The sequence below is a fragment of the Cotesia typhae genome, unplaced genomic scaffold (genome assembly GCF_013202065.1).
Source record: "Cotesia typhae breed Kobodo isofemale line unplaced genomic scaffold, CoteBio_Ctyphae contig_5, whole genome shotgun sequence".
In the NCBI taxonomy this organism is placed as follows: domain Eukaryota; kingdom Metazoa; phylum Arthropoda; class Insecta; order Hymenoptera; family Braconidae; genus Cotesia; species Cotesia typhae.
Window position 1 is genome coordinate 10,896,743 of NW_027423757.1, and position 26,840 is coordinate 10,923,582.

A 26,840-nucleotide genomic window follows, 5' to 3' on the forward strand; every position below is an offset into this window, starting at 1 on the left:
TCTTCTTGTTCTTCTTAGGACTTTCCTCAGCTTGTATCATAGCCCCATACTGCTTGCCATCCAACAAATATATAACAGTGTTATATATTGTCCGTAGCTTCTTCCGTCCTTTGCTCGGGCCCGCGGTACATAGCGGAGGCTGAGCAGATAGAAGAGTCGATGGCAATGCGTTGTTAACTTTCCTCTGCTCCTCTTTATCTCTCTTTCTCCTGTTACTCTTCCATTCTATCTGCATAGCTTTCGTTCCGGCGCCGTCGTCCCTGTTTCATCCCACGGTTGCCCTTCCTACTGTGCCTCGCACACAGACAGACACACCAATGCACACCAATGCACACCAATGCACACCAATGCACACCAATACACACTTTTACATGGATGTGTATATTCTTCCCCCAGGGCTCACCACCACTGGCAAAACAAACCCTGTTATGCCTCGAAAGCTGCCAGTGTGCCACCACCACCACTTAGAGCTGAATCTTGTCTGTCGGTGTGTGTGTGTGTGTGTGTGTGTGCGCTTGTATTACCGAAACCTCGAGCAGTAGTGGTGTAGTAGTGTAGCGTGGCAATGTGGAGACTCGGCAGAACAGAGAAGAAGTAGTATATAGTAGAAGAGAACCAACCAACACGAGTAGTGTTAGTATAGAGTAGAGTACAGTATAGAGTACAGCGATAGCGGCTCCAAGAGGTTTGAGCACCGCGAGCTCACTCAGTCGGCCGCCATGAGCCACTCGCGTTTCCATAACTGCCGCTACGCTCTTACTCCTTCGTTTACACACGCGACTACCTACTTCACGTCTTTTCACGTTTTTTCAATCTACTTTTATCACTTTTTTCCCTTTTGTCCTGCCGGATTTTGAAGTTTAATTTTCGCGCAAAAATTAATTTTTTATTTTTTATTTTTGGAAAAAAAAATTTTAACTCTTGTGATTGTGACATGTGGGGTTTATTTTGATGGAGTTTGTTAGTACATAGGTGTCTATTGTGCTTTTCACGAATGTTTTAGTTTTGAAATTTTATGCCCAGAAAATTCAAATTTAAGACCTGGAGTGTTTTTTAAGCGCGTTTACGTGGAAAGTGCTTAAATATAATTTTAAAAATAATATTAATTTTAAATATACTTGTAATAATAATAATAATAATAATAATAATAATAATAATAATAATAGTGTACACAGATAGTTGTTATGTTTGTTGTTATATTATTGTATGTAAGTGCCTGAAATATTACTTGATGGATATTGCAGTTAAACGGCCTTGTTATCTTCTCGTCTAGGTGAGTTGTGTTTCCAATAAAAAGACCCGCAATGATAGCAATTGCAATAGTAATAGTTATAATAATAATAATAATAATTATAATGATGATTATAAAGTACGTAGTCGCGGTTCAAACGGAGCGCGAAATCAAGGAAGAAAAGTTTCCTTTTTATTTAGGCAAAAACCCTGAGATAAAATGATACTGCTGCTGCTGCTGCTGCTGCTGCTGCTGCTGCTGCTGCTGCTGTTGGAGACGGCGATTATTTTTCATTAAGAAATTACCGGGAAAATAAGACTGAATTATGACTAATTGGAGTGTTGCGAAAGTTATATAAAGACAGTGCTTTTTTTTACTTTTGGATTTTTTTTTTGACGATTTTATGTTTAAGTGAATAATTATTTTTTTTTGAGCAAAGTTTAAGTTATTAATATTTTTTTTAGGGAAAAAAAAAATATTCTTTTAAGTAGGATTTTTTTTTCGCAAAGGAAATTTGAAATTTAGACAAAAGTATGGAAATTTGAGTTAAAATTAAACGAAAGTATTCTTATTTCTCATTGAAGTTAAATTTTTTGAAGTTTTTTTAGATTAGGAAATTTTTTATTAAAAATTAGTGTTTTAAAATTAATATTTAAAGAGATTATAAATTAGTTATATGTCATAGAATTTATCTGAAATTTAGGAATGAAAAAACGTTGATAAGGTCAGTAAAAATTCCATTTTTTATATGAAAATTTTTATTTTGAATAAAAAAAATTTAATATAAAAATTTATGACACTAAAATTAACAGACACTTGACAATTGTTTGGTTTTCTTTAAAAAATAAACTAGGTCTAAATAATTGCATTTATAAATTTTTAAAGCATCTAAAGATTAAATTTTTTAAATAAATTTTTCTTGCAAGAAAAATTCTTAAAATTTAGAAAAAAAAATGAGTAGAAAAATATTTTAATTATGTCATTAAAAAATTAAATATTTAAAAAATTGTTAGATAGCAAGTAAATTTTTCCAAAAATATTAAAATTTATTTAGTAACCCAAAAATCGTGTTAAAAATAAAAGACATCAATCAATTTTAATCACCAAATAAAACCCGTTTCTAAAAAGAAACTTCCAAAAAATCTAAAAAATACACATTAAAGAAAAAAAAAGTCTTAACATAAATTTTTGACATTATTTGTTTGTTTAAAATTAAAAATTTTCAGATGTCTGTTATATTATAGCCACGGATAAAAAGACGTGGAACTTGTGTAAGATCAAAGGATTTGGAGTGAAAGATGAGAAGAAATAACAACCGTATTATGGGTAGAGAAATTTTAAGTAAATAAATATATAATGAGAATAAAAAGACAATTTAGTGAAGTTTTGAGCGAAGGACAACGTGTTCCGATGCCAGAAGTAGGTATAGGGTGTAGGGCGCAAAGGTGGAGACGGGATTTGGATCAGAGGCTGGAAATTGGCCCCAGGTTTGTTCATTCAGTGAATAGGAGTCCAATATAGTATCCTATGTCGTATATCCTATATCTGGGCGTCGTGGTATCGTAATCGGGATTCGGGACCGCATCAGAACTCGAGTGTCGTGGATATAGAGAGTGTAACACGATCCGGGAAAAATAGCTGTCCGCAAGAAGTATATATATATATATATATATATATATATATGTTGAGAGTTAGAGTGTCGCGCAGGAAGTTGAACGACGCACGTGATGTGAATGAAGACTCTGATTTATATATAAACACAGAATACACACATTCAGTGTATTATATGGCACTTTACGTATTTATAGCCTTTTTATTGTCGTAAAAAATGTATTGCCGTCGCCCATACATAATTCGAGGCGAGTTAATATAAGCGGTACGTTACAATACAAGTACGTGTAAGAGTTAGTCTAAGTACCTTGATAAGTAAGAAGAAGTACTGAGAAGTTCAGAGCAATTGCTGCTGAAGTTTGCAGACGTTTTCAATTTTTTTTATTAGGTGTAGAGAAAATTTTTTGAGGTTGATCTTTTAGCTTTTGATTAGAGAATGTTAACTGAAAAAAAAAATTCTTGACTAGAGTGTAAATTTTCTTGGCTTAAGAAAATATTAAGTAAGATTGAATATTTTTAAAATTAAGTCATACACAAAATTTCTTGAGCCAAGACAATTTTTTTGAGTCAAAAAAATTTTTTCTTGCTCCAAAATAAATTTTGTCTTCTTTTAAATTTTCTGGGCGCAAGAAATTTATTTTTTCTGTGTAGAAATTTTAGCGTGAGGTTTGAACACTTTCAAATTTAAATTAAATTATCTTAGACGGAGAATTTATTGGCTAAAAAAATTTTTTTAATTAATTTTAACAATGTTAGAAAAAAAAATTTACTTAAATATAGATTTTTTTGGAGAACTTAAATTATTTCGGAGCAAAAAAAAAAATTTTTTTCGGTCTAAAAAATTTTATTTCAGCCTAAAAAATTTTCTAAATATTTTTCTAAGTAAAAATAAATATTGAAAAAAATTTCTTTGAATTTTAAAATTTCTGACGATTAATTTATTTAATAATTATCAATATTAATTTTAATGTTTTTAATTATTTATAAAAATTATTTTTTGATAAGAAAAAAAATCTCAGACTGAGAAAAAGAATACTTTCTGAATTAATCTAAGCAAAAAAAATTATGAGCTACACTTCGACATTCTGACGAGTAGAAATTAATAAAAAAAAATATAATTCAATATACTACAACACCAGAACAATATTTCGCGTAAAAACATTCTCATGATTGGTAGAGAAAAAAAAAAGAAATATAATAAGAGAGAAAGACTAGCGAATTGCCAATGGACATGTTGTAAATATATATTTCAGGTACTGGAAGCGAGGAAAAAGTAGGGAGCCATCACCGAGGAAATAAAGCGTTGGTAAAAAGACTAAAAGACAACTCTTGTCGAGGAAAGGAATGCGTGAGATGAAATTAGTGGCTGGATAACGTGGCGGCCACTTTTTGCTCGGTCGGGCCGGAGAGATGAGGCGAGATTCCTTTTTCGTGGTTTTAATGTTTTGCATAGGCCCGCTGGTTCTCTTAAATGCTGCCTTAGTCTTTGCGACAACGCTGGACCACGACGTTAATGGTGAGTACGCTGCCCAGCGCTAAAGATTAATGTTTAATGTTTAATCGCCGAAATCCCGGATCCGGAATCGAGCAATCGATGCCGTCTTTGTTTACTTAGCCATTGTCGCTGCTTTGGTTGTAATTCATTATCATTATCCATTCAAGAATTTTTGCTCATTTATTATTATTATTATTATTTTTTTTTTTTAATAGCTTTCATTCTTTTTAAATACAAATAATTAATTTTTTTATTTAAAAAAAAAAAATGTCTAGATAATTTTGTTATTTCTTACTTTAATGAATTTTTAGATTTTTTTTATTCTGTAAAAAAATCGATCGTACAAAAAGAACATGAAAAAAAAATATTATACATTTCTTCCATTAAAAATAAATAATAATTCTGTCAAAACGCTGGAGTTAGAAATATTAAAATATGTTAATTTCACTCAATAAAAATTCAATCAATTATTTAAAAAAGAATAAATTATTATCGAGGGTAATTTAACATAATTTTTGGTGTCTTTATAATTATTAAAAAATTTTTATTAATATAAAATTTAGAAAAAAATTTTTTAAAATGCAAAAAGAAGATTATTAATAGATCTTTAAGTTTTATTCCGTAAAAAAAATCACTTGAGATAAAAACATCGTTTAGTTGAATGTGGATAATAAAATCCTTATTTATGACAAAGATATAATACATTTAAGCTATTTAATGGCGCGAAATAAGTGATTTAGTAGTAGAGCCATGATAGAGCTTGAATTTTCTACTAGTATTGTTTAATCTACTGTTATTCCTTTCAAAATTAATAAATTAAATCTTCTATTATGTTACAAAAATTAAGTAAAAAATCCAAAAATTCTTAATATGTTTAAAAAAAAATTTTTTTTTAACTTTGTAAATTAAAAAGTGATAAATCTAAATTTTTTTATGACTTATTAAAGTTAATAAAGCTTTACTATAAAAATTTAAATTTTAGAAATTGATATTGACGATTTAAATCTTACCATAAAAATTCCATAAATTTGTAAATAAAAAAAAATTTTATTAATTTATAAATAAAAAAAAAATTTCAATTGAAAATTTTTCCCTAAACTTAAACAACAAAGCCACAAAAAAAAAAAAAAGTCGTGAGGTTAGTAATTTCAGTATCATGAAATTTCAAGACAGCGTTTTGACAGAAGAGAACATAACAGAATGTTGAAGTTGTTGATGTTGTTGTTGTTTAGTAGTTGGTAGTTAGAGAGTGAGTCGGGAGTCGGGAGAAACCGCAGGAGTTAATTAAGAAGGAATATACATGTGCAAGGATAACATAAGATAAAAAAAAAAAAAAAAAAAAAAAAGGTTAAACTGGAATGAGAATCTACAGTTGCAGAGTCAAATGCAGCGGTCGGAGCAGTCGGAGCTGGGAGAGGCGTAGTAGCGGCGATGACTGCATCTGGAATGATGCCCGATGAAGATTCCGAGGATCAAGACAATGAAGACGAGGAGGAGGAGGAGGAGGAAGACGAGGAGGAAGACGAGGACGAAAGAGACAGAGACTCTCTTGCTGGGACTAACGATGACTCGTATTTGCTGGGCGAAGACGAGGACTCGCCTCTGGCGACCATTACGGGTGGAGGCGGCATCTCCAATCCCAACATCAACATCAACGGCAATTCTAATGGCAATGCCAACGGAATTGGGAATGTCAATGTGAATGCGAATGCCAACGGGAATGCGAACAGTGGCGCGGGGACCGGGAACGCCGGTGCCGCTGCAGATACCGAGCTAATCTCCGAGACGGGGGGCCACCTCCCCGTCTTCCTAATGGAGCCCCTGGATGCCTTTGTCGTCAAAAACAAACCGGCGACGCTTCGCTGCAAGGCCGCCCACGCGCTCCAGCTTTACTTTCGCTGCAACGGGCATCGCGCGGAAGATTCTCATCAGACCGATTTTGTTGATCCACACACCGGGACCAGGATCGTTGATTCTGAGCTCAATATTACCAGGGATCACATCGAGGAGTACTTCGGGAAAGACAAATTCAAGTGCGAGTGCGTCGCTTGGGCTGGCTCCGGGTCCATCAAGAGTCAACCAGCTGTCGTCGATGTTGCGTGTATGTAATTTCTTAGTTTTTTGCTTTTATTTTAGTTTAAGGATTCCGTTGCAAATTATACGGGCAAGGTGTTTTTTTTTTATAAATAATTCATTTTTTTCTGGCTTCTGATTTTGGAGTTTTTATATTTTTAATTTGGGATACAGTTATTTTTTAATTTCTAATTTTTTTAAGCAGACATTTTCAATTAAAGTTTTTTGGTCCGATTTTCAGAACTTTAATCCTGAATTTTCTTTATATAAAAACCAAATTTTTACTTTTTAACTCTTATTATAAAAATTAAAAATTTTGGTAATTGAAATTTTAAAAATATCAATTAAAGTCTTTAGTTTTAATTAAATTAAAAATCAAATTTTGACGTTTTAAGATTTGGAACAAATAATTAATGATGAAAATTCTTTACTTATTGTCTGATTTTGGAAATTTTTATTAAATATTGAAACATAAATTAATTTTTTATAATTGATGAAAATTCTCAAATTTTTAATTAAAAATCAAATTGGAATATTTTAACGTTAAACATAAATTAAAATTTTACTTTTTAATAAAAATTTTATGATAAAAATCTTTGATTTGAAAATTAATTAAAAATTCACAATTGAGTTTTTAAAAATGAATTAATTTTATTGCGAATAAAAATAAAATTCTAAATAATTGAATATTTAAACTAAAAATTATTGTGTCAAATTTTAATAAATTTTTTTTTGATTTAAAGTAAAAAAAATGTCTGTAATCTGAGAATAAAATGAACCCATTGTCATTTTACCATAAAATTTCAATTTAGGCTTGACCAAAATATCAACCGCAAACCTTAATTGCGAGAGATAATTTGCAACCCTCTTCAGGGAAATAGAGTCCGGCATAAATAATAACTTTTAGCTTCTAAAAAAGGGGAAGAGAGGCAAGCAAAAAGTCAAAAAATAGTTGAGGAAGGGGAAAATGGGGGACTAGAATGACCGTAATGTGTGTGTTTATCTGTAGTATCTTATATCTGTTTTATCAGTGTTATTTATGCATGTACAGATCTGAAAAAGCAATTCGAGTCACCGCCGTACTCGGTGTCGGTCGAAGCTGGGCAGAGCACTGAGCTCAGATGTATACCACCCACCGGGGTGCCGTCTCCGCGAGTCTACTGGCTGAGGAATGGAGCGGCAATCACGACCGGCTCGGATGCCGACGCGGCTCTTCTCGTCTCAAGCGAGGGCCATCTTCTCTTGGGTCAAGCCAAGATCACTCACCAGGCCAATTATACCTGCGTTGCCGAGAACATTGCTGCAAAACGTCTCAGCGCCCCAGCGACCATCACTGTTTACGGTTAGTTACATTTTATCCTCATCCTCTTCCTCCTCTTCCTCCTCTTCCTCCTCTTCCTCCTCCTCCTTCTCTTCTTCCTCATCCTCTTTCTTCTCAACCTTTACAACCTTCACAACTAAACTAAACTTGCTCATCTCGTGCCCTGCCATCACGATCACGAGTATGCTGCTTAAATAAAAACAAGTCTCAACATTTTAAAAATAATAAAAATATACACTGATAGAAGAATTTATTAACTGCTAATTAATTAGTAAATTTATTTGTTTTTTTATGTGTAGAAATTATTTATTAATTTTTTTCACTTTTAATAAATATTTTTTTTTTTTTAAAGAATTATAATTAGATTTATTAACATATAAAAATTTCTACCATTAAATGTGAATTTACAGTATTGCATCAATAATTAACATTTTGCAATTGTTAATTATCAGTTTTCATTATTTCTTTTTATTTATTAAAATTATAGGATGATAAAAAGTGTCTAAAAATAATTTATAATCTAAATTTTTAATTTAAAGGTGCAAATAAATATTTATTAAGAGTTTAAAAATATTTATTATTAGTAAAAAATTAAAATATTATGTTTAGTAAATTAATTTAGTTAGAAATAATTTACAATAGTCTAATTAATAATTAGGGCCGACATAAGCAATCGTATTTTAACTGTAATAAATTTTTAATAGCAATGTTTATGAAGAAATTACGTTTTAACTTTAAAAAAATTTTTTCAAAGAGAAATTTAAGTTAATTAAAATATTAACAACTTATAAAAAAATTATTTTGATTGAATAGATAAATTTTACTTGATTTAAAAATTTTTTATAAAATAAACTATTAATCTATCTGATTTATAGGGTGGTAAAAAAATTAAAAATATAAATTCTAGATTCACTTTTTAATAAAAATCTTTAATAAATATTTTTTAACAATTAAATTAATATTGATATTTAATATAAATTATATTTAACAGTCGATTGATAAATTTTTAATAAAAATTAATTAATTGTTACTAAATGATATTTTATTAACTGTTAACAAATATTTATTGCAACAACTTATCTTAAAAAATAATTAAAAACCACTAAATATAAATCTTATTTAATTAAATTTAAAAAAATCCTATCAGTGTACAGGAATTATTTTTTTATCATTATTATTTTGTAATCTACTTATAAAATTTTCACTAAAATACCAGAACCTTTAAGTAGCTGCTCGAAGTCTTTTAAAAGATTTTTTTTATAAAACCGAACCGTTTTGCAAAGAAAGCACCGCGGAAATTATAAATAAACTTTCAAAAGATTAAATTTCCTTTGTAGCTATTTTATATATTTTCCCATGTATATACATATACAATCTACCCATCTGCAGTCTGCACTTTAACTTTCCGTTTATACTATGACGTGCTATACATCCGATACTATGTATAATAGGATCTAGTATATGGTAGTAGAGTACACCCACTAGAGTCAATATATAAATAGGTGAGAAGTGTTTGAATAGTAACACAAGTCATCAAAATATTATTATTTTTCATGACCGTAAGCTTTTACTTAACCTCTGGCTATTAACTCAACCTTTTTAATCTTCCTTCTCCAAAACTCTATTACTATAACTATTAACATTTCCATTATTATTACCCTGATAATCTCACGAGTGGAAGTTTCATTTTAATGATAATCACATCAGCTGGTGAGAACACACAATAGATACTTACTTTTTAAATAATACGAATATAAAAAAATATATTGAGCTTTCTTTGTATCATCTTGATTATTTTATTTTAGTTTTATAATTGGAAATATTTTATTTTTTTATCAAATTTTTTAAAATTTTTTATACCCAAAAAAAATTATTTTATTTGTTTGAAATAAAAGATTAATTAATTTTTTAATTAAAGATTAATTAATTTAAAAATTACAAAATATAAAATTTAATTAATTAAATAAAATTTATTTTTAAAAAAATGTTATTTAAATTTTTGAATTTTTCTAAAAATTATTATTTTTTAATTTTTTTGACGCAAATTAAAGAAAAAAAAAAATATTTTAACAATCAAAATTTTATGAAACTAAAATAAATACGCTGACAATTTAAAAAAAATTTTTTTTATCAAATAAATTATTTTTTATTATAAAAAAATATTTTGTTTCAAAAATTGTCAACTGTCAGACTTCAACACCATATAATTTTGAGTCTAAAGCACTATTTCATGTTCGATCTTAAGAAAAAGAAGTACAGTAATGCGATTAATGTGTTGAAAACGGTTCACATAATACAAATGTTATTTTTCAACAGACTATTCATGTTAAACTTACATTCACCGCAATCTTTTATGAAATCCAACTTAACTAAACGCTCAAGTGTCAAATGTAACACATTTTACTTCTTCCTATCCTACATGTACCATCTCAGCATGAAACTGACTACATAAAAGAACTAGAAATGTGAGTGACATATTTGGTGACCTAATGATTAACTTGACAACTTTAAACTACCAAAAACCAAATAAACCAGATACATTATCATTAATTTCTAATTAGCAATATCGTCTTATATTTTCCGAAATAATACAAAAATTCAAATAATTTTTTTTTTACAATAATTCTATAAGTTTTGTTATTATTTATATTGATTTTTATGTCATTTTATTTTTTATAGGGGAAATATGGTCAACTTTTTTATATAAAAAATTTTTTTGAATTTTTTTGTAAAAAAATTTGTATAAATTTAATTTTGAATATTTATTTTTACAGTTTTGAATTTAATTTTTAAAATTCTATAAATTGAAATTTTTCTAATTTTTATTTTTATTTTAATAAAATATAATTTCCAAATTTTTTTCCTTGTAGTAAATTAAAAATAACTAACAGTAAAATTTTAAATTGATTTGCCCTAAAATTATCCATTTTTAACTGCGCAATATCCAGAAAAAACCCCTCGAGCCATAACTTTAAAATCTCCTCTGTCATTACCCTGATGATGGCATCCTCAACAGACTGAATAATGAAAATGAAGCCTCATAAAATGAAATTTTCCCCTGATACTTAAAAGTCATAGCTATGCCTTGATACCTAACATCAGCTGTCTTGTTCACAGTTAATGGCGGCTGGTCCGCCTGGTCTCCTTGGTCAGAGTGTCACTCACGTTGTGCCAAGGGCGGTCAAAAACGGACGCGAACCTGCACAAATCCAGCGCCCATAAACGACGGGCAGCCTTGCCTGGGTCCCGCAGTCCAGAAGATGGATTGCAACGCCGCATGTCCCGGTGAGCATTTTTGTTACGCCTTGTAATTATCATTCAGCCCAAACTTCTCCGCCTCCAGTTCAGTCCATAGTATATTGTACTTCTCAATCCAAAAGTAAACTTCCCTGCAGGAACTATACTTGACAAACTAAAAACTCCAAACTTCAAACTATAAACCACATGTAGTGATTATGAATGTGATAGAGTTTCAAACAATAGCCAAACTACTATGCCCATTGCCCGTAACATTAATAGATCTATTATACATGTACAATTAGGGTGGAACAAAAAAACATTTTTTTTTTAGCCCTGCGGTGAAATTTGTAGCTTACAAAAAAATGAATTAAACATTTTTACGAGGTCCATAATTTTTAAAATAAATAAATAATTAATTTTAATTTTAAGTTTTAATGGAAAAATTTTTTTTAAACATTTAAGAATTGACCAATATAATAGTTTTTACAATTCTTTATCAAAAAAAAAAAGATGTAATTTTATTAAATTTAAAAAAAATTACAATGATAGTTTTAAAAAAATTTTTTTTCATCCAGAATTTTCAATTGGCTTAAAAAAAACCCTCCAGTATTTGAAACAGTATTGAGAATTTTCTAAGCCAAAAAAATTCTACCCCAAGGAAAAAAATTTTTTTTAACTTAAAAATTTTACCTCAAGCTAAAAAAAAATTTTTTTTTGTCTTCATAAATTTTAATTGACTCCAAAAGAGACACTCTTTAATTTCTCTAAAAATTGTCAATAATTTTCTGTTAAAACCAAAAAATAATATTAATTATTAATTCTAAAAAATAGTAAACGATTTAAAAATTTAAAAAAAAAATTTTTTTTGTTAAAAATCTTATTTTTTTAAAAGCCAAAAATTCTACCCGAACAAAAAAAATTATTTCACATTATTCTAACATACAATTTCATATCCTTACCCCCTACTTTAAACTTTCAACCTCGAAGCTCAAATTTAAACTCAACTCACAAATGTTATGTCGTTTTTTTTTGTCCATTGTTATTATTGAAAATGTTACTTGCGCACGCTTGCTTTGAGACAGACCGAGTCTCGCAGGGAACTGCCATCGAGACAGGTGAGTCATCGACTTAATCCATTCAAGTGGTTTTCTTTATCCGTATATATAATAATACTAAACATGTATATCCTCGATACTATACAAAGTATAAAATACAATATAGAATAATACGGTACACCGCATGAACACGAACACGAATACGATTATTATTATTGAGTCGAGTCCTACGGCATGGTAGTCTGAGTTCGGGGGCAGGAGCACTACTTGTGTTCGATGAATAGAATAATAATAAGCGAAAAAAAGAAAAGAATGAAAGGAGATTAGATGCTGAGAGTGAGATAAGTATTTACACCATACCAGTACCAGTGTATTAACGTAAATCGTATGCCTGTCGTCAGCCGTAGACGGCGGATGGTCCAGATGGTCGGCCTGGTCGGTCTGCGGGAGCGACTGCACTCACATAAGAACAAGGACCTGCGATGAGCCCACTCCGGCCCATGGTGGTCGGCATTGTCAAGGAAGGGACACGGCTGTTGCCAATTGTACCGGGGGACTCTGTAATGGTGAGTACTTTTTATTAAATGATCACCATGTGACAACTAACGTCCAGTATGTCATCATCTGAGTATCTGGATAATTTCTAATGGGTTAGTTTAGTTAACTGGACAATCGAGAAAACAAAGTGTTACCGGCTGACAATTAACGAGTCGAATCATTACTTTTATTTTTATGCGATTAGGTTCAGTGAGAGGCTGGAGGAAATTCAAATGTTTAATCATTTTTTTACAGGTTTAATTTTTGAAAAAAAAAATCGATTTATTATCCTTTATTAAAAAGTTGATGTGGCATTTTCATTGTTGTCACTTTTCGTTGCTATGGTGACAAACAAAAAAAAAATTTACTTGAATTAATTATTTAATTTTGGAGAATTTCATATTTTTTATTCGGGTAGAAAAATTGAAGTAAGATATTTTTTTTTAAGTAATTTTATTTGATATAAGAATTTTTTGTCTTGATTCGAGACATTGAAATTCTTTAAAATTCATTTTTTAGTTCAAGAATTATTTTCTTGATTTAAGTTATTTTTTTTCAAGGCAGAGAATAAATTATAGCAAGTTTAATAACAGAAAAAAAATTTTAGTTTTTATGAAAATTTAGAAATTGATAATTTGTAAGTGAAAAAAGGAATAATAATATTAATAATTGTAATAATACACGAGAATATTTAATAATTTCTGGGTTTTATTTAGAAAAATCAATTAGTACTCAAAAAAAATTGCAGTCAAGTTTTTATATGAAGAATTCTTTTTTTTTATTAGTATGATAATTATTTAATTTGAAAAATTTATAAAAATTGACTTTAAAATTTTAGTAAAAAAAAAATCAGTAAATGTAATTTTGGATAATATTTAATACTGTGATATTGAATATACTTAAAATTTTTTATACTAAAAATTAACAACCATTTTTTTTTAATTAATTTTTGATGCATACTCCAAATTTTTAGAATTAATAATTCTATTTTTTTGTGTCTTTTTGCAGTAGATAGAGCAAAAATGGGTGGCGTACAATTCACGACGACAACGACTACGCAAAAAGGTGAGTTATGAAATCGTAAAATTAATTTTTCAGCGGACAGTGAGAGTATTAGCCCGCGTATTATATTTTATATTTGCGATAGCGATACTTCAGCGTGGAAAAGTCCGAATATATTCTATTCGAGTCTTGTGTACGGTGTACTTGTACACTCTTGTGGTATATTGCGAATGCAAGAGGAAAATAAATGAAAATAGGAACGCAGAATGTAGAGTGAAAAAAATTTTTTTCAGCGGCCAATCGACGAATGGACGTGGCGCTTTATATTGGGCTTGCACTCGCCTGCGCTTTTGGCGGCGGGCTTGCACTTCTTTTAATCAGACTTGTACGTCGGAAAGGCCGCGACCACGCTCTTTACTCTATGGCACGTAATGCAGGTAAATATTTTTTATTATTTCGTTTTTTATGCCTATTCAATACCGAGTATAATAGTCAACCGTATACTCGTCTACTGTACAACTATGAATATCAATATACACGTATATGCATATATATGTCTACATTTACTGTTATTGCGACTATTTTTATTATTATTGCTGTTATTGAATATCGAAATCCAGTTCATACTTTCGCTAAAGAATTTTCATAAGTGAATAAATAGAAAAATTTAATATTCCACTTAATATTTAATGGCCAAAATGTTTAGAAAATTTTTTACAATAGATTATTTAATTAAAAATTTATTACTTTTTTAATATTAAAATTTTAATTTGCCATTTTTTTATTTTTTATTTTTATATCATAATTTTTTAGTACTTAAGAAAGAACACCACTGCAAAGATAAAATAAAAGAGGTGATTTTCGGGAATTTTTTTTACAGAGAAAATAAAGGAATTTACGGATCAAATTTTTTTTATTTTATTAAGGGTATATTAAAGATTATTACCCTAAATTTTTATTAAAAAATATTTAATTATTACAAAGTTATTAATAATTTTGTAAGAGTACTAGATAAAATTTCCCCCTCCATAGAATTTAGAAAATTTCTATTTTAAAAATTTTTTTAGCCGGGTTAAAATAAAAAATAAAAAAAACAGTAAGAATAGTGAGAAAATTTTCAATCAGCCGCCATTTTTTTATTAATGAAAATTTTTTAAATTAATTTTAACCCGAATGAAAATTTTCAAAATTAATTTAAAAATTTTCAAACTAAATTTAAATCCTCCTTGGCTAAATTTACGACAGTATTGTTAAACTTTCCATCCGAATTAATTATCAAGTCTAATTAAAATTTCAATAAGACTAACCTTTGATAGAATTAACAAAGTTTAAACACACTAAATCCTTAGCGGAATAAAAAAAATACTTGTATCTAAAAGAGAAAAAATTTCAAATAATTCTATAAAATAAATTTACCTCTCATAAATAAACATCAGAAAAAAAGTCACAGTAAAATTCACTTTTTAAAACAAATGTTTTTTTTTTTTTTTTTTTTTTTTTTTTTCGATGAATATTTCCATATATTTATATTTATGTCTGAAAAAAAAGTACTTCCGTTTATTTTTAAGAGTTTTAACAAATTTATTCATTTTTTCGCCGGTACACGTGATTACGGGCATTGACATATTTATAATTGTGTATTCGGTAGGCGTTTATTTAAATTTTTAATTTAACCTAGCTTTAAAAAAAAGGTAATGAAAATTGAATTTAAAATAAAGAGTTGATTTATTTCCATATTTATTCGAGCAGAGTAGAGTTAGTAGAGGATAGAGAAACTTAAAATTTATTCCGAGATTTTTTATCCTTTATTCCGTTTCTATTATTGTGACTCTAAAAGACAGTGGGCTTAGTTATTTATTAGATAATTCAATATAATATATATTTATATTTATTTAGGTATGTCGACACATCTTTGAATTATTTAGAAATATATTTATTCCGCCCATTTACTTTTTATTTTATTTAATTTAATTTTTTATTGGAGGTAATTAAGATTACTTTAATCGATAAAGGTTAAAAGCAAACAGTCGGTATTTACATTTTATCAGTACGGTACTAAGCCGATGTACGAGTGGAACCAACGAAACTACATTTCGAAATACATTTTTTGATGTACGATATATCTGTCTATATATATAAACATCTATGGACATACACAATATATATAATAACGGTACTCGTGCTCGATTGCCGACCACTTAAGCGAGTCTCGTTCAACTACACATCGAATTTATTTTTAAAACAAATTTAATGCTAAATGTTAACGTCAAAAATATTAATAACGATATTTCGAATAATTTTATCCCTGTCTGGTATTTTAAAACGCCTTTTTTTAATTTTTTCATCCAGCTGTCAATTATCGATCGTTAAATAAAAGTATCATCAATTTTATAATAAACCTGAAATTATCCATCGCCCGTCTTACTGATCGAGTAATATAAATTTAGAGTTTTTAAGAAACTGGAAAATTTGTCGGCAATGATCTGTAATTAGGAAATTTTTTAAATTATTTATTCAACCTTTGTAATTTATAAATTATAAAGCGAATTTTTTTTTTTATTTTTTAGTGTCTTAATTTTTTTTAATAAAAAAATTTAATCTTGTCATTTATTATCAATTTTTTTTTCAATGCAGAGATAATTGAATTTATTAAACACTTGTAATTTCAAAATTATTCTTTTTTTTTTTTTTTTTTATTTATTTATTTTATTTTTTTTTATAAAAAAAAATTTTTAATAAAAAAAATCAAAATTGAAATTTTTAAATTATTTATTCAACCTTTGTAATTTAAAAATTATAAAGCGAATTTTTTTTTAATTATTAGTGTCTTAATTTTTTTTAATAAAAAAATTTAATCTTGTCATTTATGAGAAATTTTTTTTCAATTAAATGATAAAAATTATTTATTGAACCCTTGTAGTTTCAAAATTATTCATTTTTTTTATTTATTAATTTCTTTACTTAAAAAAAAAAAAAAAAAAAAATAATTAAGAAATCAAAATTGAATTTTTAAAATTATTTATTGGAAATAAATTACCAATTTTGAATGGAAAAAGGGGTTATTTATTTGAAAAATACTAGCAGTATATAAAAATAAATTTATTTGTGTGGGAGGGTCTCCAACTGTCTTTCTTCGAATCTAACACATTTTTTCGTGTTCGGAAAAAAAAAAAACGGTCAAAGTGAAACATCTTTTACGTTCTTTTAAATATTTGTAATTTTCAGTAAAAAAAAAAAATTATTTGAAACTTCAAAATTTTTTTTTTCAACAAAAAATTCCAAAAAAATAAAATTCTACTAACCTACTTAATTAAAATTTATTTTATATCTCCTAAAAAATGTAACTTCAAATAAATTTCTCTGAACATAAATTTAAACACAGAAATATTTCTCTAATTTAGTAAATAAATTTTTGACTTATTTTATTCTTAATAGTCAACATAAATTTTCGAAAAAAATCCCGGTCTTAATGGTCGTTAAAAGATAGAATTTTTTTCTAAATCTCCGACTCTAAAAATAGTGATTATTTTTCGATAATTACCACAATATTTATATTTAAAATTGAAACATAAAAAAATTTAATTGAAAAAAAAAAATTCTCTTTAAACTTTCATTCGAATTCCCGTTTTTTTTTTTTTTTTTTTTTTTTTAATAAATTGATTTTATCACCGGACATAAAAATACTTTGTCGACGTCAGTTATTCTTGCATCGAAATATTTCAATTCTCTAAATCAATCTTTACGACAGTAATTATTTATATTTTCACTCACCCGCCAACATTAACTCATCTTCTCCTTGGTAAAACTTTTATAAAAATACACCGAATTTACATTTAACCTTTTATATTTAATATTTAATGCTCCATTGGCCGCTCGAGAGAATCTCCGCCCCGTTTTAAAGGCTGATTATATCGAAAAAGTAAACACGATTAGTCGATGCCAGTTATTCCTGCATTGAAATTTCTCAAATCCGCCAAGTAATTTTTACGACTTTATTTATCTCAACTTTTCACTGGCGAACACATAAAAAATAAAATAAAATCTTCACCGACCTCTACTCTTTATTCTTTATTATATATTACTTCTTAAAATATAATATATCTCAGATTATACTTTTCATCGGTCATGTTCTCTAGAAATCCACGCCTTTTAAAGTGATCGTATCAATAACCTAAACACGATTAGTCCATCCTAATTTTAAACTCCGATATTTATTATTTATAGCTGTGATTTTATTTTGAAATGTAAAATATAAATTCTCTGGCGTGTAAAATATATAAAATAGTCAAATGGATTTTTTGTTTCTTGCACGACTTATTTTGTGAGTTTAATTTGACGTTGAAGTTATCATGCGTACAATTATGGCACATGATAGTGTTTAAAGCTTCACTTGCTTTTGGCAACGATGCAAACAATTAATATTGTTTGAGTTTTTCAATCATTTGATTAATTAACTTTGACAGATTTTTTATAATAAAAAAATTTGACAAATTAAATAAATTAGTAATATTTTAAATATTTTATAAAAATTTGTGCCCCAAAATCTTAGAATTAAATTTTTTCCTTTTAAATTCAGACTATAAATTTTTTGTACAGTAAAAAAAAATTAATTTGATCTTAGAGAAAATTTTTGATTAAAAAAACTAATTTTTTAATTAAAAAAATTTATTTTAACGCAAATAGAATTTTTCTGCTTCAATTATTCAGTGATTAAAATTTTTTTCAATCAAGAATTTTTCATAAAAAAATTACTATTCATTTATCGTTCAAAAGTCACAACAAGATTGCTAGCAATCATAAATTTATAAATCAAACACTGAAAAAAAAAAAAAAATTATTTTTAACAAAATAAAATGCAAATTATTGTTTAAAAAATTAGTGAAATTAATTATAACATTTTTTACTCGCTCCAAATAATAACAAAACAATATCAAAAATATTTTACAAAGAAATTATTAATTTTACTATTGAATAAATTTTTGATTAAATAATTTTTTATCATAAAATTTGATATTAAAAATTTATCACAAAAAAATAATCCATTTTTATTATCGAAAAGTTTCAATACAATCGATTAATAAAATAAATTCTCAAATAAAAAATTTATTCCCAAGAAATATAGTTCCCGACAATCATCGTAAAAGTAAACTGACAATGTAGAGTATAGGTGAGTGCGGGTACTCACCAGTAAAGAACAAAGTAAAATTAAAAAAAAAAAAAAAAGGGGGGGGGAATAAAATAAAAGACAGAAGAATGTGTAGTTTAAGCCGGACGTTTGAAAGCTCAAAAGTTTATCTGTTTAAAAAAGCAACATCTTTTGTTCGTCAGAGTCACATATAAATGTCAGAGTTGTTGTACTATTTTTTATTCTTTTATCTTACTGACAATCCCAACATGCCAGCGGTAGTATAGTAGAATAATATATTTATATTCACTGTTGTTTATGCTTAGCAAAACCGAGAAATAAAACCCCAATAAAACAAAACTGAATAAAAAAAAAAAAAAAAAAAAAAAAACTAACAACACATATGTGTGTATTTGCGCATGAAGATTTCCAGCCGGAGTACTTTCCAGAACACGATAAGAAAATGTGTCTCCAGCCGGATCTAACAGCAGGAACAACAGTGCAAGCCTCCTACGAGTATCCTTTCGATCCGAAGCTCTCTCTGTCGCGTTCCCTCTCGGAGCACCACTACGACGTGCCCCATCTGTCGATAGCCCAGCAGCAACAGCAGCAGCAGCAGCACCAACACCATCACCAACAGCAGCACCCGTCGCCGTCAGTGTCGTCGCCCAGTCCGAGCATTCTCAGCAGCCAGGAGTCCTGCAGCGGCGTGGCGAACGCCGACAAGCAAATTTACTCCGGGAGTGAGAACAGCGGGACCAGCGTCGGGAGTTCCTCGTACCCGTCCTCGGACTCGACGACGACGACCTACAACGTCGCCTCGGAGCGTGTGAGGCTCGCCGCGGCCAAGCTCGAGCAGTCCGGCAACGTCGCGAGGGCCGCGGTCAACGCTCGGGGGGCCCTTCTGGTCCTTCCGGACTCCGGAGTGTCCCTCTCGGTACCGGAGGGCGCGATCTCCAAGGCCCAAGGACGAAGACAGCTCGACCTATCTGTTCTCGACGAGGACAGGTTCCGTCCGAGATTGCCAGGTACTTTTTTCTTTTTTATCTGTAATTATGTTTTGAATAATGAATAATGACTTATGATTAGCCGAGCTAGTAGTCGCTTAAGCCGGTAATAAAATTCAAATTATCAAGTCCCATTGTCGGAAAGTCACTCACTCATTCATCATATCCATCATCGTATTTTCTTTTTAACAATCCGATCATCCTTTTATCGTAAATATCACCTCCATTGTTATGCTAATTTATTTAATACTACGCTATATTATTCATCTTTGTCATTGTTATTGTTATTGTTGTTATTTTTATTGAATTTTTTATCGATTTTATTCGGCTTCTTTATTTGAACACCGATTTTTATTTTTTTGTTTACTTTCGATGGGTTAATTTATTTATTGATAGGCTCGGGAGTGAGTAATTGGAAAATAAATATTTGGATTGTGGCTGTTCGACATTTTTAAGAGTCAATATTGTTGTTTTCTTTTTACTTTTCGGTGCCCTGATTTTTTTTTTTTGTGGTGAATAATAACATACGTGTTTTTTTTTTTTATTGACAATAAATAAAAGAGTTTTTGAATTTTATTGCTCAGTGATAGAAAAAATAATTTGTATTGGTTCAAGAGTAAAAATTTAGAAGAATTTGATTATTCAATTATAGAGAAAAGTTCTTAAATTAAAATTATTCTATTGGGTTATGTATTTTATTTAGTTGAAGAAATTTTATACTTGATTTAAAAAAATTTTTTTCTTGAATCAAATTTATTTTTTTATCAGTTTAGTATTTAAAGAGAGAAATTTTGGTCATTTTTTAAATATTTACAGCGATTTTAACAATAAAAAAAATTATTTTCATCAGAAATATTAATAAATCGTTTAAAAAAACCAAAAATTAATATATCAAAATTTACTAAAATTTTTCTACTTTGTAACCAAACTTTTAAATAAAGATTTAAAAAAAAATAATGATCGAAAATCAGCAGTTATGATAATTGAATTATTAAATATCAGTGCGTTAAATAATTATTACTTTAGAAAAGAAAAAGAAGCCATAAATATAAGAAAGTCGATAGTTTCAGGAACCCGTCAGTACATTAAAAATAATACGTATCCGTTCAACCTAAAAAAAAAAAAAATAAAAAAATAAAACAAATTATTTCTCTTCTCTCCATAAAAATTTATTATTTTTTCACACCCTTGCTCACACTTCCTTCAAACAATAGGTATCAAAATTCTAAATCATCTACACAGAAAAAAAAAGAATTAAATTAAATCAAGAAAAAAATTCTTGAACCAAATAAGATTTAGTTTAACCAAGAAAAATTTCTTAGTTTAAGAATTTTTTTACTCAAATAAATTTTTTTTCTGTGCATTAAAAAATTATAACCAGTTTAATATTCACAATTTTACTCCTTTAAATAAAAATATTTTTTTTAAATAAAAAATTTAGATTTAAACCCTTCAAACTCGATAAAAAATCCATTTAATTGTCTATAAAAATTTCCTTTATATAAAACCAAAATCTCAATAGTAATCGCCCGCTTCCCGAAAATCTCGATGAACCCCTCGACAAAAAACAATTATTCCCTTCCAATTACTCTTGAATCATCCTCGTGCACGTATAATAACCGAAAACGCAATTAAAAACTGTTCCCAGAGGGCATGACTCAACTATCGGCAGCGATCTACTGCGGGCCACCTGCTGTCGCGTTCGACAAGCCGGTGATCCTCCAGTTCGAGCACGCAGCGATGTTGCACCCCGCGGGTACATGGGAACTGAGCGTCTGGGCGTCTGACGATCAGCCTGATGGGCCAGCTGACGAGGAGGAGACGGCCCAGGACAGCAAGCTGATGCACCCGCACCATACGTCCAGCGGAGACTCCAGCCTGGACAAGCTGAGCCCAGTCACCTGGACAAAAGTCCTCACGCTGGGCAGCGAGACGATAAACACGCCGCTGTTCACCCAGCTGGACCACTCGGAGGCGTTCATTGTCACCGAGCAGCTCCGGAGCTACGTCCTGGTCGGTTCCAGCGCGGAAGACGCGATCGCCGCCAAGAGACTCCGGGTGCTGCTCTACGCGAGCCAGTACTGCGTCAGAGTCTACGTAATCGAGGACACGAAGGCCGCGATTAAAATAATCGCCGACCGCGAGGCTCAAATCCGCGGGTACCTCCTGGACAAGCCGCGGCCTCTCCTCTTCCGCGACAGCGGCGAAAATCTCTGGGTCAGCCTCGAGCAGGTCGGCAACGAGTGGCAGAGCAAGTCTCCGACGGAGCACCAGGAAATCGCGTTCGCCGACGTCTGGAACTGTCCCAGTAACTCCAGCCACGTCGCGTTCACTCTCGACGAAAGCTTCGACGCCGTTACGACTACCAAGAGCTACAAGCTCCAGGTATGCCAAGGCCGGACCTCCGACGCCCAGAGGCAGGTATTTCGCATCGTCTACGACGTCATTAAGCAACGCGTCTTTTCGGGTAGTGTTACTCGTCCGCTCAGGGAAGTTACCGTCGTCAGCAGTGTTGGTGCCAATAATATTACCTCTACGGACTCCTCTGCCCGCGGGCCTTTCAGGTTCACTAGATCCCTCAGGAAACAACTCTGCCAGTGCCTCGACCCGCCCAACGCGCTCGGTAATGACTGGAGAATGCTCGCTCAGAGACTACAAGTTGACAGGTTGGTTTTTTTTTTGCTTTAAGGCACTTTGTTTTTTTGGTTTTGTTTTTAACGCTTCGTAAAGTTTACATTCCTTCGAAAAAATTGTTTGAGAAATAAACAATTAAAATATTTTAATACTCTTTTCATTTGTACAGAAAAAAAAATTTTTTTAATCAAGTAAATAATTTTGGAAAAATTTATTTTCTTGATTTGAGTAGAAAAATTGTTTTACTAAAAAATTTTTCTCAATTTAAGTTAATTTTAATTAATTCAAAAATTTTCGTCTTAAAAAAGTTAATGAAATCTTAAATTTTTTAAATAATAAGTATAAAAATTATGCAAAAAAAATTTTTTTTGAAGAAAAATTGAAAGTTCAATTATGAAGGAATAAATTTTGTAGAATAATTTTTGAAAGATTAAAAATTGAGTTTAATTTTACTTTCAAACATGAAATGAAAATTTGAGAAAGAAAGGTCATTATTAAAATTACATTGGACAAAAATTTAATTAATTTTTTTTATCTTAAGTAGTGGAGAAAGTAATTTTATTTTAAATTTGGTAGCAACTTCTTTTTTGTAACACTTTACATTCCATTTATTTCAAATTGAAAGTATAAAGTTAAAAAATTATCCATCAAAATGATTTATTGAGACAAGAAAGTCTTTTCTTCTTTATAAAAAACAATTAATCATCTTTTTGATCGAAACGTATGTTTTTAACAGAGATACAATTTTTAAACCAGTAAATCTGAGTTTTCTAATCTAAATCACCACTTTCGAGGCTCCAAAAGATTAATCAAATTCTTACTTTGTCATTAAAACAGACTTTAAGATAAAAAGAAGCATTTGAAATCCCATTTTTTCATTTTCATTTTTTTTCAAGCCTAAGAATTAATTTTTTATTGAAATTTTGTGACAAAGTACTTGTAAGGCTTCAAAATTTCTTCAAAAAAGCCACAAGTGTGTTAAAAAAAAGCTGAGAAATTAACATTACAAAGAATTCAAATTTTTTCTATATGAAACAAAATACTTAAAAAAAATTATCTCAAATTTTCTTAAAGTGATAAAAGCATCCACATTTTTTTATTTTTATTATGATGCATGTCAAATGTACAACATAAAAGACCCAATCTTTCTTCAGAAGAATTTAACACCCTATATATCTTCAGCAGCAGCTAAAAAAAAATTCTTTCATCTTATCACAAAGAAATTAGTTCACATTTCAATAATAAAACGACCTTCCGCCTCAAGCTGAGATTTTACGATTTTTTCCGAACAAAGTTTCTTCTTAGAGAAGTCATAAAAAATCTATCTAATCTAATATACTATTAAATTTCTTCTCAATTTTAATTCCCCTCTAAAACTTTCGATAGTTATTCTCACCTTTACAAAATAATAAACCCGTCAAATTTTTTTTTTCCCCAACAAAGAAACTTAAAGAATGATATTTAAATTATTTTCATATTGTTTCCATATCTTTCATCAAAATTTCCCAACAATAAATTTCTTTTCTTAGACACAAACCAGACCCCCAGCAACAAAAAAAAAAAAAAAAACCGAATCTTTTATCTTTTAATCTCCGCAAAAAATATGACTCTGTTATTTTGTTGGCATTGACAAATACCAGATTAAAAAGTAAGTTCCTTTACTCGAAGTTTGTCTGTCCCGTAGATACATCAATTACTTCGCCACAAAAGCCAGCCCCACGGAGCATATTCTGGATCTTTGGGAGGCACGACATCGTGAGGCAAGCGCAGTTACCGATCTACTTAACCATTTACGTACAATGGGAAGAACTGACGCGGCGACTATCCTCGAAGCACAATTGGGCGCCTGGCTCTAGACCTAGACGCCAATAGACTGTTTTAGATTATACGTACATTTATTTTATTATTATTACTATTTTTTTATCCACTTACTTTTAATTATCAGCCTTTTTCACTAAAAAAAAAAAAAAAAAAAAAAAAAAAAATTTTTTCCAAAAAAAAAAATTTCCAAAAAAAAAATTTTTTTTACTACATGGAAAGAACAAGATGATACTGGATATAATCTCAGATTATACTGAGTGATATATAGATTATACTCATTGTAATCTGGATTATACTCATTATAATTTGGATTATACTAGATACTATCTAAAAAAATTTTTTTTCACTACAAATATCACTGAGTATAATCTGAGATTATATCCAGTATCATCTTGTTTTTTCCATGTAAAAAAAAATTTCCCGAAAAAAAAATAAAATTTTTTTACCGAAAACAAAATTTTTTTTTTCCCCTTTCGAGCTTTTATGCATTACAAACTACAAATAGAATAATAAATAATGTTTAATGTAAAATGTATAACCTGCAGCGGCGCATTCCGATAGATAGCTCGCACCGTGCCAATTAAACAAAAGCGATTAAGTAAAGTATAGTGATAGCGGTATAGTAGTAATAATAAAAATAAAAATAAAAATAAATACTGTACTATTATTAACAATAATAACAATAATAGTAATTACATTAATGATAAAAACTATACTAGTAGAAAAAAAAAAAAATTGAATAAGCAAAAAAGGATTAAAGCGAGGGAGATTAAACGCCATACTAAACGAAATGAATTAAAGCGAACAAAAAAAAAAGGAGAAATGAAAATAAAAATAAAACGAGTATAACGAAAAATTTAAAACTCGTGTGAGATAACACGTGCCAAATGGAATTAAAATAAATATAAAAAGATAATATTAAATTCCGATGGGGTCTATCGAAAAACATTGCCTTAAAAACGGTGCGTACGCACTACACTCGATCTCATCTTGCTTGCTTGCCATCTCCCTCTCTGCTATAAAAAAAAAGAACATTCTCGGTCTTTTTTAATAAAAAATAAAATAATATTTGAAGATTTAATTTAGTAAATAATTGTCTCATTAATTCCCTTGTAAATAAACCATCGAATTTAATATTAGAAAGCAAAAATTATAAATATTGAATATAAATATAAATATATATTAAAAAAGTAAATATTATAAATGGATATATGAAATATTGAATGGATATATATATATAGAGATAAATATATATTAAATTTGAACGACGAATCGCAACGATACCAACTTTTGTAGTAATAAAATAGAAAATTAAATATTATTGATAATTAAATTGAGGAAAATTATATATTAAGTATAAGTATATATGATAACGTTTAGATGATGGATATATATGAAGTATAAAATATGTGTACATATATAATATTAATGGATGATAAATGGTAAATAAAAGATAAAGTTATATTAAACATTTTTATTAATGCAGACTGAAGACAGATGGCCAGTCATTTGTAAGCCGCGGTTTTTCCGTTTAATTACGCAACTGAGTTATAAAAAGCGGATTGTGCCAAATTTATTAGTTCTTTTTTTTTTTTTTTTTTTTTCTTTTATATATACACGATATACGTAAATATTAATTTAATTTTTTTTTTTAAGTTATGACAACTACTTGTGGATTTTTATGTCCGTTTTTTGAGTTGGTAAGCAATTTATTAATTTTTTTTTTTTTTTTTTTTTTTTTTTTAAAAAAACGAGGCATGAAAGTTTCCAAAAATTTTTTTATTAAATGTTTGAATTTTATTTTTTAAAAAAAGAGTTGGAGTTTTTTTATTGAGTTAAAAAAAAAATTTTAAAAACGGGGACAAAAACTATTGATAGCTTATTAAAGATTCTTCGAAACGAGTAAAAAATAACCGTACAGATAATTAAAACACTAAAAAAAAAAAAAAAAAAAAAAAAATTTGGTTAGGGGAGCTCTGGTTCCTAGAAAAAAAGCTCTTTAAATGACATTATCAAAAAGTGATGTTGAATTTGTTGAAATAGCCCGAGACAATTTGTATCCGGTGCTCGAAAGCCTCAAGAAATAATTAATCTCAGGGGACCTTCGTGCCTCGGTCTCCCCTAAAACTGCCATTACATATTATATAAAAAGCTCTTATACACAAGATATATAATATAACATTACTCAGAAGCGACTCAAAAAACTGCTCTCATCTCATAAACAAACCATAAAAAATCACTGCCGAGTAAAATCAATCTCACACTAACCAACAAAAAAAAAAAAAAAATTTTTTTTACTACTTTAGCGGACAAACAAAATTTAATTTAATTAAAATTGTAACTATTAATTATTATTATAATTATAAATACCGAGATAATTGTCTCTCTAAACCAATTTGTACTAAACTTTGTAATTATAATTATTGTTGTCAGTAATCAAAATTTTGTATTTCTATTATTTATATAAAAGATTTGATTATTAAAAAAAAAAAAAAAAAAAAAAAAAAATAAGGGCCTGTGTCACCGGATTTATTTTTTAAAAATTGTAAATTTGTTACTTCGGATGAATAAAATATTAAAATATTCTTGTATGTACTCAAACCGTAAAAAACTATTAAAAATAAAAACTAAGATACACTTGAGATTTATTTGGACGTCGCATTAAATGAGCCGACAGCAGGCGAAAGA

The 26,840-nt window shown here is 29.0% G+C and overlaps 1 protein-coding gene across 3 annotated transcripts; it reads left to right on the plus strand.

Moving 5' to 3' along the window:
* Positions 1 to 750: 750 nt before the first annotated feature.
* On the plus strand, positions 751 to 26,585 carry LOC141530990 (netrin receptor UNC5B-a). 3 transcript variants are annotated; one of them, XM_074248433.1, is made up of 12 exons: positions 751 to 1,273; positions 4,096 to 4,358; positions 5,710 to 6,438; positions 7,462 to 7,752; positions 10,849 to 11,016; positions 12,054 to 12,086; positions 12,428 to 12,592; positions 13,572 to 13,628; positions 13,859 to 14,002; positions 19,116 to 19,718; positions 21,346 to 22,363; positions 24,016 to 26,585. In XM_074248433.1, exons 2-12 carry the CDS (start codon positions 4,253 to 4,255, stop codon positions 24,185 to 24,187), a joined length of 3,486 nt encoding a protein of 1,161 aa, XP_074104534.1. In that variant the 5' UTR covers positions 751 to 1,273; positions 4,096 to 4,252; the 3' UTR covers positions 24,188 to 26,585. The 3 variants fall into 3 exon arrangements, with proteins under 3 accessions (XP_074104534.1, XP_074104535.1, XP_074104536.1); XM_074248434.1 differs by lacking the exon at positions 12,054 to 12,086; XM_074248435.1 differs by lacking the exon at positions 4,096 to 4,358 and having other exon boundaries at positions 1,184 to 1,273.
* The last annotated feature ends 255 nt before the right edge of the window (positions 26,586 to 26,840 follow it).